This window comes from Dipodomys spectabilis, unplaced genomic scaffold, assembly GCF_019054845.1.
Source record: "Dipodomys spectabilis isolate Male_0828 unplaced genomic scaffold, ASM1905484v1 ptg000432l, whole genome shotgun sequence".
Classification (NCBI taxonomy): domain Eukaryota; kingdom Metazoa; phylum Chordata; class Mammalia; order Rodentia; family Heteromyidae; genus Dipodomys; species Dipodomys spectabilis.
The window spans coordinates 407,500-421,447 of NW_024871109.1; the positions used below are offsets into that span (position 1 = coordinate 407,500).

General features: G+C 36.3%; 1 protein-coding gene across 2 annotated transcripts in view; it reads left to right on the forward strand.

Moving 5' to 3' along the window:
* Atp9b (ATPase phospholipid transporting 9B (putative)) overlaps positions 1–13,948 on the forward strand; it is a 194,445-nt gene that overhangs the window by 10,967 nt on the left and 169,530 nt on the right. For both annotated transcript variants that reach the window (XM_042668321.1, XM_042668322.1), the window contains exons 3-5: positions 3,567–3,717; positions 6,453–6,566; positions 10,423–10,531. In XM_042668321.1, coding sequence (XP_042524255.1) covers positions 3,567–3,717; positions 6,453–6,566; positions 10,423–10,531 — 374 coding nt within the window. The remainder of the gene's footprint in view (positions 1–3,566; positions 3,718–6,452; positions 6,567–10,422; positions 10,532–13,948) is intronic.

Consider the following 13,948-nt stretch of genomic DNA (forward strand, 5'->3'; position numbering starts at 1 on the left):
GCTCATGAGGTGTGGTACACAAACTGCCCTTTGGAGATGGAGGAATTTGGGAGAATTCCTTATGAATGCTAGATGTGTCTATAAAGTAAACATAAATTGTGATCCTGAGGGAAAAGCTAGCTAAATTGTCTTAGCTGACTCTAATCAGTTGATGGGGTGCTAATGAATGCCTTATTGCCATCTGGGACAGGAAGTAACCTGAGATATCCACAGACTCTTCTTGCTCAGTAGGCACCTGCCACACAGAGAAATTGCTATGGAAATTAGAAATTGTATCATATAAAGAAAATTGTACACTCAGTGGTTAGCTTGTTTTTATTTATTCATTGCCTACAGATTTTTAGTTTTGAATGTTTGCAGTTTATTTCCTAACTACCAAACATTATTAAATATATTTTATTAAAATTATTAGATATGATCCTAAGAGAAGACATATATAATTAATTATAGAAAGGAAATATCTCAATACAAATAGGTTGTAACAAGTATAAATGAGTGGTAAATATTTCAATATGTTTCTATTGTAGATCTTAGAGTAGTTAAGGCTCATTTTTGAGATATTTTTAACTTCAGAAACTGAATGGGCTCTAATTTTTTATGTCTTAGAATTCACTTTCTTGTTTTATTATTTGGCAAAGATTCCAACTTGGAGAGTTTGAAAAGAAACTTGAAATATTTTAAATCCCTTCTTAAAAGTCTCTTTTAATTTTCTTTGATGTGAGTTAATGCATGTTCCTGTAGTTGTCACAGGATAATTGATTATGTTGTTCTATGATCTGAGTTGATGGTCTTTCTCACGAGATTTACATTTCACTTGTTATCAAACATCACTTTGTCCCAAGGAAAGTGGAGCCAGGAATGGTATTTCCATATGAAGGGAGAAGGGCCTGGGATATCAAATGCTGGGATTATTCTTGGTTCTAAATAGCCTTCACATTTTCAATTAATTTGTAAACCTTTTGGGGGTGCAGGAGCATGAGAAAGTGCTCATCTTTTAAGAAAACACGAGGACTGTGTTGCTTTGTTTTGGTAACTGAAGTTACCTTGTTACTGAATGCCATAATTGTTTAATTTGAGGGGTATGAGAAGGAGCCTGTCTGCATATTGAGAATTAGTTATGACTGAAATTTTAGAAGACAGAATCTTGGTATGCTTAAAAATGTCTTATTTAATATTAAATACTACTTTGATGATAGAGATATTGCTAATTCTAAAACATTGAAGTAAAAGTGTAAGTGTGCATTGTGTTTACCTAGTATTGAACTTGGTAATGAATATATAAGTGGGAAAGTATTTTTCTCAATAATTTGGAAAGTATTTAGCATATATAGATTTTTTTTTTTAAAGTAAAGCTCACAGATACGTTCTTCCAAAGACTTAGGTGCTCTTTTTTTTTCCACATTATTTTTTCACATTATTTTGCCTCAAAAATCTTTAATAATTTTGTTTCCCTTCTACTACTCAATAAAGTTTGCATGTTCTTTTTTGCTGTTATGATAATACACTTTTTAATCCTTGGAGTTATTGCTCCTTAACATTTTTTATAGTGGTGTTGCAGATTGAACCCAGGGCCTTCCACATGTGAGGCAAGCGCTCTATCACTGAACAAGTTCTTCCTGGTTACGGCCTTTAGTCTTAACTTTGAGACTACCTGTCTTCCTGTCTGGGAATTATTCTCTGGCTGTTAAGTTAACAGTTTTAGAATAGTCCAGGCTTTTCAGACCTCAAGCCTACTGTGAATGTATTCATTCAGTGGTAAAGAAGAATGGAGAAATGTTCAGCTTCCATAAAGGAAATGCACATAAAAACAGCATTGAGATTTCATCTCACGCTAATTGGATGGCTTCCATCAAGAAGAATACAAACAGCGGATATTGGTGAGGAGTAGGGGGAAAGGATCCCTAATACACTGTTGCTGGAAATAGAAATTAGTACAATCAGCGTAAGAAGGCATGATTATACAAGGTTAGCATATATGATGATGTATCTCAGACCCAGTGTGTGTCTCCATGTTGGTGGTAGGCCTTTGCTCCAATTCAGTTTCAATTTAACGTGTCGGTGTGTGAACAGTACATCTTGGGCAGTTACCTTCCTGTCCATCCATCTCTTCAAGTTTTCACATTTGAGTACTGTGGCTCTACCAAGCCACCATTCTTCTTTTCATTCTTTATACCCTCCTTTTGTTTGTGTTGGGGGGGTGGTTAACTCAGGATCTGGGGGCCTAGCACTCAACCACTTGAGTTACAGCTCCATTTTTGGCTTTTTGGTGGTTAACTAGAGATAAGAGTTGCTCTAGTTTGTCTGCTTGGGCAGCTTTGAATCTCAATTCTAAAATCTAAGCCTCCTGAGTAACTAGGATTACCAGTATGTGAGCCACCTGCACCTAGCTTTCACCCTCCTTCTTTTAGTCCCCACCCACATCTGAGTCAAGACATGTTTCAGTATGTTGGCATTTACTTCACTGAATTGTGTGTTAACTGTTCAAATGGGTTACACCAGGGCATCTCACTCTTACATTTACTATTCTTCAATCAGTTTGATTGTGTATATAGTGTATGGTCCTGAGGTATGTTTATAGTTTAGATCTAATAGCAACACCTGAGAGAAAACATACACCCTCTGACTCTATGAGTCTAGCTTACTTCACTGAATATCGTTTTCACCAGGTCCATCTACTTACCTGCAAATGACTTTTCTGCCTGGGCTGGCTTTGAACTGCTATCCTCAGATCTCAGCCTCCTGAGTAGCTAGGATTAAAGGCATGAGCCTTTTTAATAGTAAAGTTTAAATTCATGGCTGTTTTGTGCTTAGAATAAGGATGAATTGAGTGCAGGACCTTTTCCTTGATAGTCTAGTGCTCTACCTTTTGAGCTACCCCAGCCCTCTTTTAGATAAAAGTTAGTGTCATGTTGGTCCCTCACATCCACTCCTGGAGACTCTAAACCTTCCTGGCCATGCCTACCACTATTCAGGAGGACAGAATATAAAGTGGAAATGCATATTGCATTGAGGAAGAGAGTTAATGAGGAAGCACAACTAAATTGTCATTATTGTTAGATTATCACATTGAGCTTTGGTATCCGTTTTAGATATTAAATTGAATCATAAGTCTTTGGTTAGTAATACTGGAAAAGTCGCTATGAAGAGTGAGAAAGATTATTTCAGAGAAGGGCAATCGAATGGTTGATATCTAAGGATATTTATTGTTGAATCACTAAATGGGTAGACTGAGAATTACCGGTAACCTATAGCTATCTTTTTCTCAATATGTACAGTACTGATTGCTGCTGAATATTAAAAGTTTTATTTTACCAGAAAGAGTGTCTATAAACAGGTATGATAATTCTGCTAGGGTTCTAGAAGCCATTGTACATATATACAAGACATTCACTATTTTATTGCTACATTTGAATCTGTTTAACCAACCTATGCTGAGAAAAACTTCACTCACAGATTGGTATTGGATAGACTGCTGTTGGTGTCTGGTAAGCACCAGTATTTAGTGTGTGGAATTCATTTAAACTTTCTTTTCTCTAAAGGCATGTATGTTCTTTTGTTTCATGCAGCTGCTGTGATTGGCTGGTAAATGTGTGTCAAAGAAAGAAAGAACTGAAAGCTCGTACAGTATGGCTTGGATGTCCAGAAAAGTGTGAAGAAAAACATCCCAGGAATTCTATAAAAAATCAAAAATACAATGTGTTTACCTTTATACCTGGGGTAAGACCACTGCATCATTAAAGAATGCTTATATGTCAGGGCTTGCTAGCTCCCTTTGTCTTGTGAAAATACCCGCGGAGACTCTGATTATTTGCTAAACAATTCATTTGCATTTTTAATGACATCTCACAAAAATGTACAATTTGATTATTGCCTTCAGTTTTTCATAAACATATTTTGGGTTAGTGTAGCAATATAAATAGCATAAAATGAAGAAAAGGAAAATTAACTGATAAAAAAAATCCTAAGTTTAAGGACTAGGAATTTGGAGAGAAAAGTAGCATGTAAATTTTTGTTGTTGTTGTTGGTCCTGGGCTTGAACTCTGGCCTGAGCGTTGTCCCTGAGCTCTTCAGCTCAAGACAAAAATGCTCTACCACTTGAACCACAGCGCCACTTCCGATTTTCTGGTGGCTCATCAGAGATAAGAGTCTCATGGACTTTTCTGCCCCGACTGGCTTTGAACTGCGATCCTCAGATCTCAGCCTCCTGAATAGTTAAGATTACAGACATGTGTCACTGGTACCCAGCTTATAATTTTTTAATCTACGAGATTTATGTATCTTTTTGAAGGCAAAGGAAGTTAGTGCTGAATAACACACATATACACGTTTTCATGTATAAGCTTTTATTTTCTTTTAACATTAGATACTTAGAAGTTAGAATAACAAGGGTGACCTGTTGAAAGAAAATTCGGCCATCATATATATCAGATATTTCAGTATCAAAATTTTTCTCATCTTCTAACTCTTAATTCCTATTCTGTTTTGTAAGGAAAGCTCTTGATTACATGAGATAAAAGCTATTCTATCTTGTATATTTGGGTTTAAAAAATCATGCTGACTTTGTACTGGACATTGGTTATTCTTCAGTCCCTATCCAGTCACTGGCTGCCAAATGTTTTGTATCTAATGTGTTGTTGTTTTGTTTTGTGTTTTATTAAAACACACAAAGCTAAAGGCTCCATAATCAGAAGACTGATCTTTTGTTGGGATAATAAAATGTAAATTAATCTTTCAGATAGATAATCATTCTCATCTTTATTGAATGAAGTCACTCTTTTCTCCTTAGGTTTGAATTATTAAATACTCACTGATTTGCTAAGCAGTATACATTTTCTGGAAGGTCAGCCAGTTCATTCAGTATACAGTTAAGTATGGTGGGTTAGAGCCAGTAGTGCAGCTTAAGTTTGGTCAGTGTAGATTCACATAGCCTGCGTAGGTTGATTGTGTCCTGAGGGTACCTGTTGATGTATACGTCTATACAACTGGTGCCATGTACATAATTTTTTCCTGGCATGTCCCTGAAATTAGTCTTTTAATCTAAAATGTAGTATTTTAGAAACATTTGGTAATTACACGGTAGGAATTCTATGCCATTTTTAGCATGAATGGCAATTTCTGAATTGCTAATAGATATAATTTATGCTGAGATTTTAGGAAACTGCTGAGGGAGAAGAGAACTTACTTTCCTGCTGAGATTAATTTATGAATTAATTCAAAACATTTTTAGACAGCAGTTGAACATGATTATAAATATATTACCAGTGTAGCTGAGTTTTTCATCACACACATAATTGTATGATGTTGAAGGTAAGTTCATTATATAGAAACTGGGGTCAAGGCACTTTAGGCCAAGGGTAAATACTTATTTTGAATTTTAAAATTAGAGTATGATAGTTGAATCATTCTTAATAATAGTGTGCCATTTGAACTATTACTGTTTGAATTTTTCTTCCTTAGAGATAACTTTTTTTGTTCTTTTAGAGATAACTTTTTTTGTTCTTTTTTTTTAAAGAGAGATAACTATTTGAATGGAAAAACAAATATAAAATCTTATACTGTTGGAATTTCTAAAATTTGATTGATGAGATATATTTTATATTTAAAAGTAGTGTTAAAAGACTATAGAATTGGAGTGTTGGTGGCCAATGTCTGTAATGCTTGCTATTAGGAGGCTGAAATCTGGAGGATTGTGGTTTGAAGCCAGTCCAGATAGCAGAAAAGTTTGCAAAATGCCATCTCTAAAATAACCAACACAAAACAAAAAGCAGAGGCTGGAGGTATAGTTCAGATGATAGAGCTCCAACTCAGCAAGCAAGCTTAGTATCCTGAGTTCAGACCTCAGTACAACCAAAAAGAGATTACAGTATGTGTAGATTGATGTCTTCCTGAAAATGGTTCTGTTATTTTTATATTTTTATATTTATATTTTTATATTTTATATTTTTTATATTTTGAGGGAGACATATTGGTAAGTTTCTCATGAAGATGTGCATATGCTTCTTTGCTTGTTCACTCCATCTTTATAGAGTTAGAATGTCAGTGTTAAAAAGTGTGTTATTTACTTAAAAAATTTCATAAATCTAAGGTTGATTAGACTTTCCATTATGAGTTTTGAAATTGATATTTTACAAATTTGTGTACTTCCTGACTTGCTAAATTTAGGAAAACTTCACTATCATTTATTTTATGTGCATGTAAACATTTAGGTAAATATGCAAAGCTAGAAATGGCGTTTCTTTTCCCCAGTTTATTTTAAATATTATTGGGGAATAACTAACTTTCTTTGTATTTGGATTAGCCTTATAAACCCAATGTCAAAATTAAGTTTACTGTGGATCAGCACAGTCTCCCTGTTTGATGGATGTATATTTGCGTATTGTGCAGAATTTAATTTGATAATATTGTAAATCTTTCTTGAAGGGATTGTGTTCATTTTCTCCTTTTCTTTTTAGGTTTTGTATGAACAGTTCAAGTTTTTCTTGAATCTGTATTTTCTGGTAGTGTCCTGCTCACAGTTTGTGCCGGCATTGAAAATAGGCTACCTCTACACCTACTGGGCTCCTCTGGTAAAAAAAGACTTTTGAAATTCAGCTGTGTTGCTGATAATGTTTAGTAGCTGATTAGACTTTAAATGTGAAGTTGTTGTTGTGGATCATTGAATATGTTAAAAGAGTACACAGGGACCTATCATTTAATTCTTTCATACCCTCTGGATAGCATATTGGCAGCACATTGCCTGAAGTGCTCCTGGAGTTTCTAGATTCTCTCAGCTGCAAGAGTTATGAAGAGCCCTACTTTGGGTTTTTTGCACCCGTCTGACTAGCCCTGCTTCCTTTTGTGCCCATGATATTTGCTGGGCTGGTGTGGTCAGTTGAATTACTCTCCTGATAGTGAAGGCTTCAAAGTATTTGATGCTATACAGGATGTTTCTATTTGATAGCTCAGGGAGGGCATGGAGTTTTTGAAAGGTTGATGGTACTTACCACTGAGTATATCTTGATAGCTTTCATTAGTTTTCAGCTTGTATAGATAATAGAAAACTGTACTGCTTCCTTTGATGATAGAAATATCTGGACAGACAACATAACCAGTAAAATGTCTCCCTTTGGGGAAGAGTACATTGTTCAGTTTTCCCTACTCTGTGACCTTCAGATTTGGAAGTCCTAGTGGTCTGCTCTTAAGTAGGCCTCTTCCTCAACTAGAGACTTGTCCCTAGTTTGTTTCCTAGGGGAAAGATCTTGTTCTAGGGCAAGTTCAGTGTTCACTCATGTAGACTTAATTGTAGGGTGAATGAAACTAATGTTAGATGGGACATAAATACAAAGTAGTTAGTGGATGAATGCATACATTTTTTTATGTACTTAATTAGCGAGTTTGAAATAGGCATTGATGCCGAGCATAGTCATCTATGATATGCTCTGGCATTTACCCACTGTTAATATAAATATCTGTGCTGACCTTTGAGAGAGTTGTTTGTTAATAAATATCAAGGAGCTTACAAATGGAATGAGCATTTTTATTGGAGGACTTTATCCTATAATCTTCAAAGAATGTTAGCAAAAGAACAAAGTTAGACTCCTACCTTATATTGAACACAAAAAGTAACTTAAAATGGCTTGTAGACCTAAATGTAAGAGCCAACACTAATCAAGATTCCTAAAAGAAAACAATAGATACCAAAAGCCCCAGTGACAAAGAAAAAATAGGTAATTTAAATTTATCAAATTTTAAAACTTTTGTGCAGCAGAGGACAACATTAAGAAAGAAGATAATTCTTAATTGGAGAAAATATAAGGTCATATTTACAAGTTACACATTGAACAAAACATTTTATACAAATGAATAAATAACTTTTATAACTCAACAACTAAGGGAAAACTTAGTTAAAAGATTGAGGGAGGATGTTAACAGACATTTACCCAAAGGAAATAGCCAGGTAACCTATGAATACCAGAAAAAATGACCTGCTTTCTTGTCATTAGGAAGTGAATTGAAGAGAGTATGAAGAAACCTCATTCTTTGCTAGTGGGATCAGAAAGTCATTCAACCACGTTAGAGAAGAGCTTAGCAATTACTCAAAATACTGATCAAATACATGTTATCTAGCATATGTGAATCCATAGAGACAGAGAACAGATTATTCAGTCGTTGCTACGGAGGGAACAGGGTTGGAGAGGGAATGGGATGTGACTGAGGCTGCTCAATATTGTCAACGCACCCAGAGTACCTTGTATTCAGGGATTAGTTGTATGACATGTGAATAAGTTAATAAGGCTGTTAATTAGGAAAGGGTCAGTTGCTAAGGTACCTAAGTGCAGGTCCTACTTCACTTTACTCTCAGGGGACCCAGGAGTTCCTTTAGTACCCTTCTCCCAGTAGACCCACCAGTAAGCACCGAAAATAGAGACCTAATGAGGTTCTTCACAGTCCCCTGGGGTAGGAGGGTAAAGCAGTTTGGAGCAGGAAGTGGGGTGAGAAATCTGTGTGTCCATCAGGTTGGGGCAGCATTGTGTTTCTGTGAAAGAACATGAACAGTAAGGAGTAATGGAACATTTCTGTTCCTTGAAGAATGAGTTTGAGGGGATTGTGGCTGGGGGAGGGAGCACTGGCTCATGCAGGATGAAGAGCAGAGGATGACACCAGCCCAGCGGCCTTGCCACACAGAGTGGTCAGGCTGGAGTCCTTGGTGTGGGGAACACAGCGAGCACTTGGAGGACATCAGCCCTGGTTGAGGCAGTGGAATAGCTGGAGAACTTGGCTGTGACTGGGTAGGGTGCTCAGTCATCAAAGAAACTTGGCAGGAGGTGCCATCCAGGAAGCCATAGGAGTGGAGAGGGGAACGGGAGGGTGAACAATGGCTAACACACAAAGAACTGGGACATCTGCCTTGTTAGAAGGCAGCTTGACTTGTGCTGCAGTGAGGGAAGATGGGATGGGTCAAGGGCAATGGAGCGTCGGAAGGTCTCCATGGCACACAATGTAGACTAAAGAAGGAGAACATTTGGTGTTCATAGGGATGGATAGTTGGTTAAAGGGCCCAAGGAACGCTGTGTCAGAGGAATTAAAAATAATGTGGAAATGTTTCTGATTAGGGGAGAGGGCATATGAAGAGATGCAGGGACTCAGTTGGGAAGAACTGCACCCTCTGTCTGATGTTTGTAGGTCATTCTACACACAAGAGTTTTTTTCAGTAAGATACTGGAGAAGAAATGATTTCAGTGACCATAGCACACATTTTTCCAGTGATCTGCTTACAGCCATTTGGTTGAAGTAAAAATTGTTGGATTTTCAGTGGAAGTCAATCCAGTGTCTTGATTATTTATAGTATTATCAAAACAAGGTTATCAGCAATAAGAAGCCTACTGAAGATACTTCATTTAATCATGGGCAATTCACTTGGAAGAATATCCTTGTAATGTATCACGAGTTACATTTGCAACTTTTAAAAGAGACACTACCACATGTTAGTGGTGCAGCATGTTTCAGAACAGGTTGAAGGTGTGTAGAAGTTTTATTTAGAATAGCACTCATCTATCCGGGTGTTTACTTAAAACATGATAGGAAAAAGCACTATACTTTTGTTCTCTAGTCCTCTTGTTTGAATAATGCACTGGGTAAGAAAACCGATTAGTGAGTATTCTATCTGGGAATTGTTTTGTATTCATAAATGCTTTGATTCTGTGAGAAGAAATATTTTAATGCAGAAAGTATTGGAGACTTTATAGTTAATTTTGCATTTGAATGGCTAAGTTTTTATAGAATTCATCAGTTTACTGAGTAATTTCCTTTAATTTACTAAGTATTTTTTTGTTATTTGGATTGAAGTACATATGTACATATGATAGGAATTTTATTTTATTTCTTGGGCATTCTCTTAGATATTCTAAAAATTATGAGACTCTAAGACCTTTCTTTTTAAAAAAAATTATTGTGAAAATACCATACAGAGAGGTTACAATTACACGGGGACCTTTCTTTATGGTGGTACTGTGGGCAAATTTTTGTTTATCTGGTATACTACTACTTGAGCCATATCCTTAGCCCCTTTTGTTTTAGGTTATTTTTTTAGATAGTGACTCTTGCTTTTGCCTAGGCCAACCTTGAACTGTATTCTTCCTACCATTCTCTCTACAAGGCTAGGATTGTGGGCTTGTTTATTGAGATAGTGCCTTCCTGCTTGTCGAGGCAGCCTTCAGGCTGTGATTTCCCCCTCTTCCCACATATTCACTGCTTCCCCAGTAGCTGCAATGAATGGATTTGAGCCACTGTGCCTGACCATAGGGTTGTGAATTGTTTAGTGTGTTTTATGTGTCTCTATAGCATTTTGTTGTTTATTTTTGTATTGCTTCAGAGGTGATTGATTGAAGGGGAGAAGGAAAGCTTGTTTTCTGTGTTTGTAATATAGTTTGCCTTTTTAAATAGGGGTTTGTCTTGGCTGTTACTATCACTCGTGAAGCGATTGATGAATTTCGGCGTTTTCAGAGAGACAAGGAAATGAATTCACAGCTGTACAGCAAGCTTACAGTAAGAGGTTAGTATGACACTTTTTAAGTACCCAGCGTTTACTTAGTGAAATAATCATTTTACAGTTAACATGATGAAAGAAAACATGTCTTCATTCTGTTCTTGAAAACAACATTATGTGATTATATATGGTGTCTAATGTTTATATCATACATGCAACTTAAGGGTAGAATTGTATTCATTCTCTGGATGTGAACGTATGTTTATATTTATTTGTTTATAGTTTATGTTTATATACTTTTAATTTTTTTATACAGACATGAACATCTGTACTTAGACACGTGAAACTTCTGATGCATACATATTTTCTCTGAAGTGTAAGATCACTTTATCTGAAATCTCTTATATTTAAAATGTTCCCATAAAGGCCAGCTGTATCTATCATGGCGTTAAACTGTACTTCAGTAAAAAGGCTTATTCCAGGAACTTCCCTGGAATAAATGTTACTCTCCAGTGTGGCGATAAGTGCATACTTGCTAGGTATGCAAGTGTGTGTGTGTGTGTGTGTGTGTGTGTGTGTGTGTGTGTGCGTGCATATATATACAACACTTGCATGAAGTCATCTAGGACTTTAACCATTTTTAACTTAATCTCCTAAAAACCTGACTTGCTTGTTTTTTTACATTTATAGTAGAAAATGAGGACATGGGGGAAGCTACTCCTAACTGGCACTGTGACAGTGAGAAATGACATTGAAGTGTGACAGTGATGGAGGCATTGGAGAGGAATTCACAGTGACCCTAGTATCTACTTAGAAATGAAGTTCACGTGGACTCAGATAAACTTCAGAATGGATTTCACAGATTAATTATTTTCCTAAAACAATCCCTTCAGAATTTTTTTCATAGTTCATTTGGGATATAATTCACTATAATTCACTAGCTCAGTAATTTTTGCTCCATTCATGAAGTTATGCAGCCTTCCCTGTCTATTTTGGAGCATATTTAACATTCAAGGAAAACGAAAAACACCCTGAATGCATATCTTTATATTTATTTGTTTATGGTTTATGTGTATATACTTTGAATTTTTTTTTTTTTTTTGGTCCGTTCATGGGGCCTGAACTCTGGGCCTGGCCGCTGTCCCTCAGCTCAATGCTAGTGCTCTACCACTTGAGCCACAGTGCCACTTCCGGCTTTTTTTCTTTTTGCTTATGTGGTACTGAGGAATCGAACCCAGGGCCTCATGCATGCAAGGCAAGAGCTCTACCACTGGGCCACCTTCCCACCCCTATACTTTAATTTTTTTATTCAGAAACATCTGCACACAGACATATTCTATATAACATTAAATTGTATAATATTTATATAATGCTTCCTTTTCCATCTAAGCACCAAGGAACACATCTTCCTTTTGTGTTTATCATTTTGCCTATTCTGTGAGCATTGTACATAAATTTATATCCACTGTGCATTCTTTTGTGGTTTCTTTTTGGCTTCTTTCACTTGCCATGTTTTCAGGGCTTGCCTGTGTTGCGGTGTGACTGAGTACTTTGTTGTGGCTGAGATGAACCTATTCCACTGTGTGAGCCTCTACACTTAACCATTCGTCAGCAGGTGGACATTTGGGTGGTTTCTCTTTTGTGACTGTTGTGAACATTTATACATCAGCTCTTGTATGAGCATTGTTTCAGTTTCTTTTTGACCTATTCTTAGTAGTAAAATTAGACAATAACTCTGTATTTAGTATTTGGAAGAATTGCCATCCTGTTTTTATACTTGGCTGCATCATTTTGCATTCCCAGCAACAGTGCACAGGATTTCAGCTTTACTTAATGTCTGCCTCTTTGATTGTTGTTACTTTTTTATTGTGGTCATTGTTATGAAATAGTAGGTTTTTGAATTGCACCTTGATGACTAATAAGAATGTCATTTTATGTGTCTATTGGCTGTTTGTACGCCTTCTTAGAGTAATTGTTGAGGTTACTCCTTTTGTGGTGGTTTAAACTCAGGGATCTGTGCTTGCTAAGCAAGCAGTTTACCCTTTTTACTTTAGTTTGCTTTTCAGATAGGATCTCCCAAATAGTCCTGACTGACCTCATCCTGCAATCCTCCTACCTGTAACTGGTATTACAGATGTACCACTATGTCTAATTTAAAAAAAAAAAATAGGGTCCTTTAGCTTTTTGCCTGAGCTAGCTTCCAACTGTTACCCTCTCATCTTGACCTCCTGCATAGCTGGGATTTGTAGTCACACACATTATGCTTTCTCCCTTACCTATTAAAAACAACAACAAACACCAACTTGGGCCGTTTGTCTTTTAGTAGCTGAGTTTACAAGAGTTCTTTAGATATTATGGAATAAATCACTTGTCAGATTTACCATGGCTGATACAGTAAACTCTTAGTGTCTGTGGATATGTAGTTCCAAGGTATTATTGAACTGGTATTGATTAGCTCAACTTTACATAACCTCCTTACTTTCTTCTAGAAATTTTTTAGGTTAACTCTTACATTTAAGTGCTTTGATTCATTTTTCATATACCATTTCTTATGTGGTATGAGATACAGATCAAAATTCTTTTACATGAATATTAAGCTGTCTAATGCTATTTGTTGAAAAGACTTCTTTCACCAATGAATTAAAAATGATTAAGTTATAACCCTTGAAATAGTGGCATGGTAGATAAAAAAAAGATGAGTCATAGAAAAGAATATGTAAGCTTTAGTTTTGTGTAAAAACACCCAGATGGTCAGGTAAATTAGACCTAACTTTACATTGTATCTTTAAAAATACAGTACAGATCCTAGCTTATTTAAAAAATTGGTTTAACTGTGGCATTTGGTCTGAGTAGTATATACATTGTACAGCAGAAAATTATGTGAGTGGTGATAAAAAAGAGTAGTCAGCTCTCTGTGCCTGTCTTTCCACAGAAATACTGAAAAATCATGCAGAAACTTCTACAACTAACTTTGTCAGAATCCTGAAGAATAGTCAAAGTTAGTTTTACAGCACCTACATGATTTCTGAATCTGAAGGGCAACTTAAAAAATGGTAGGAAGCTTTTGGATCTTTCCTATGACTGACCTGGCCCCAAGCCTTCTTCAGGAAGTTTTGAAGATGGCATTCCACAGCCTAGTTTGAAGAATAGAACTTAGTTGAAAGGAATGGTGTTAGTCTCACTAACCAGTCTATAGATACCCTTTGAGGAGTGCTCAGGGTGTTGGTCTTTTGCTCACTTAATATGGAAAATCCCTCAGGACAGAAGAGTAGAAGAACAGTGGTCATCTTTTAACATGTATGTTAGGATAATGAACAGCCACAGTAGACTGGGAGAAAGGATTGTGATTGAGCCCTATATCACAAAGTCAAATGCTAAGTAACGTAGCAAATGCTGAAGAGAGAATGTCTTTGGGAGATTTGAACGTTCAAAAATGCCTGTGTATTCTTAAGAGCTTTGAGTGCCACATATAGGCAGAGAGCT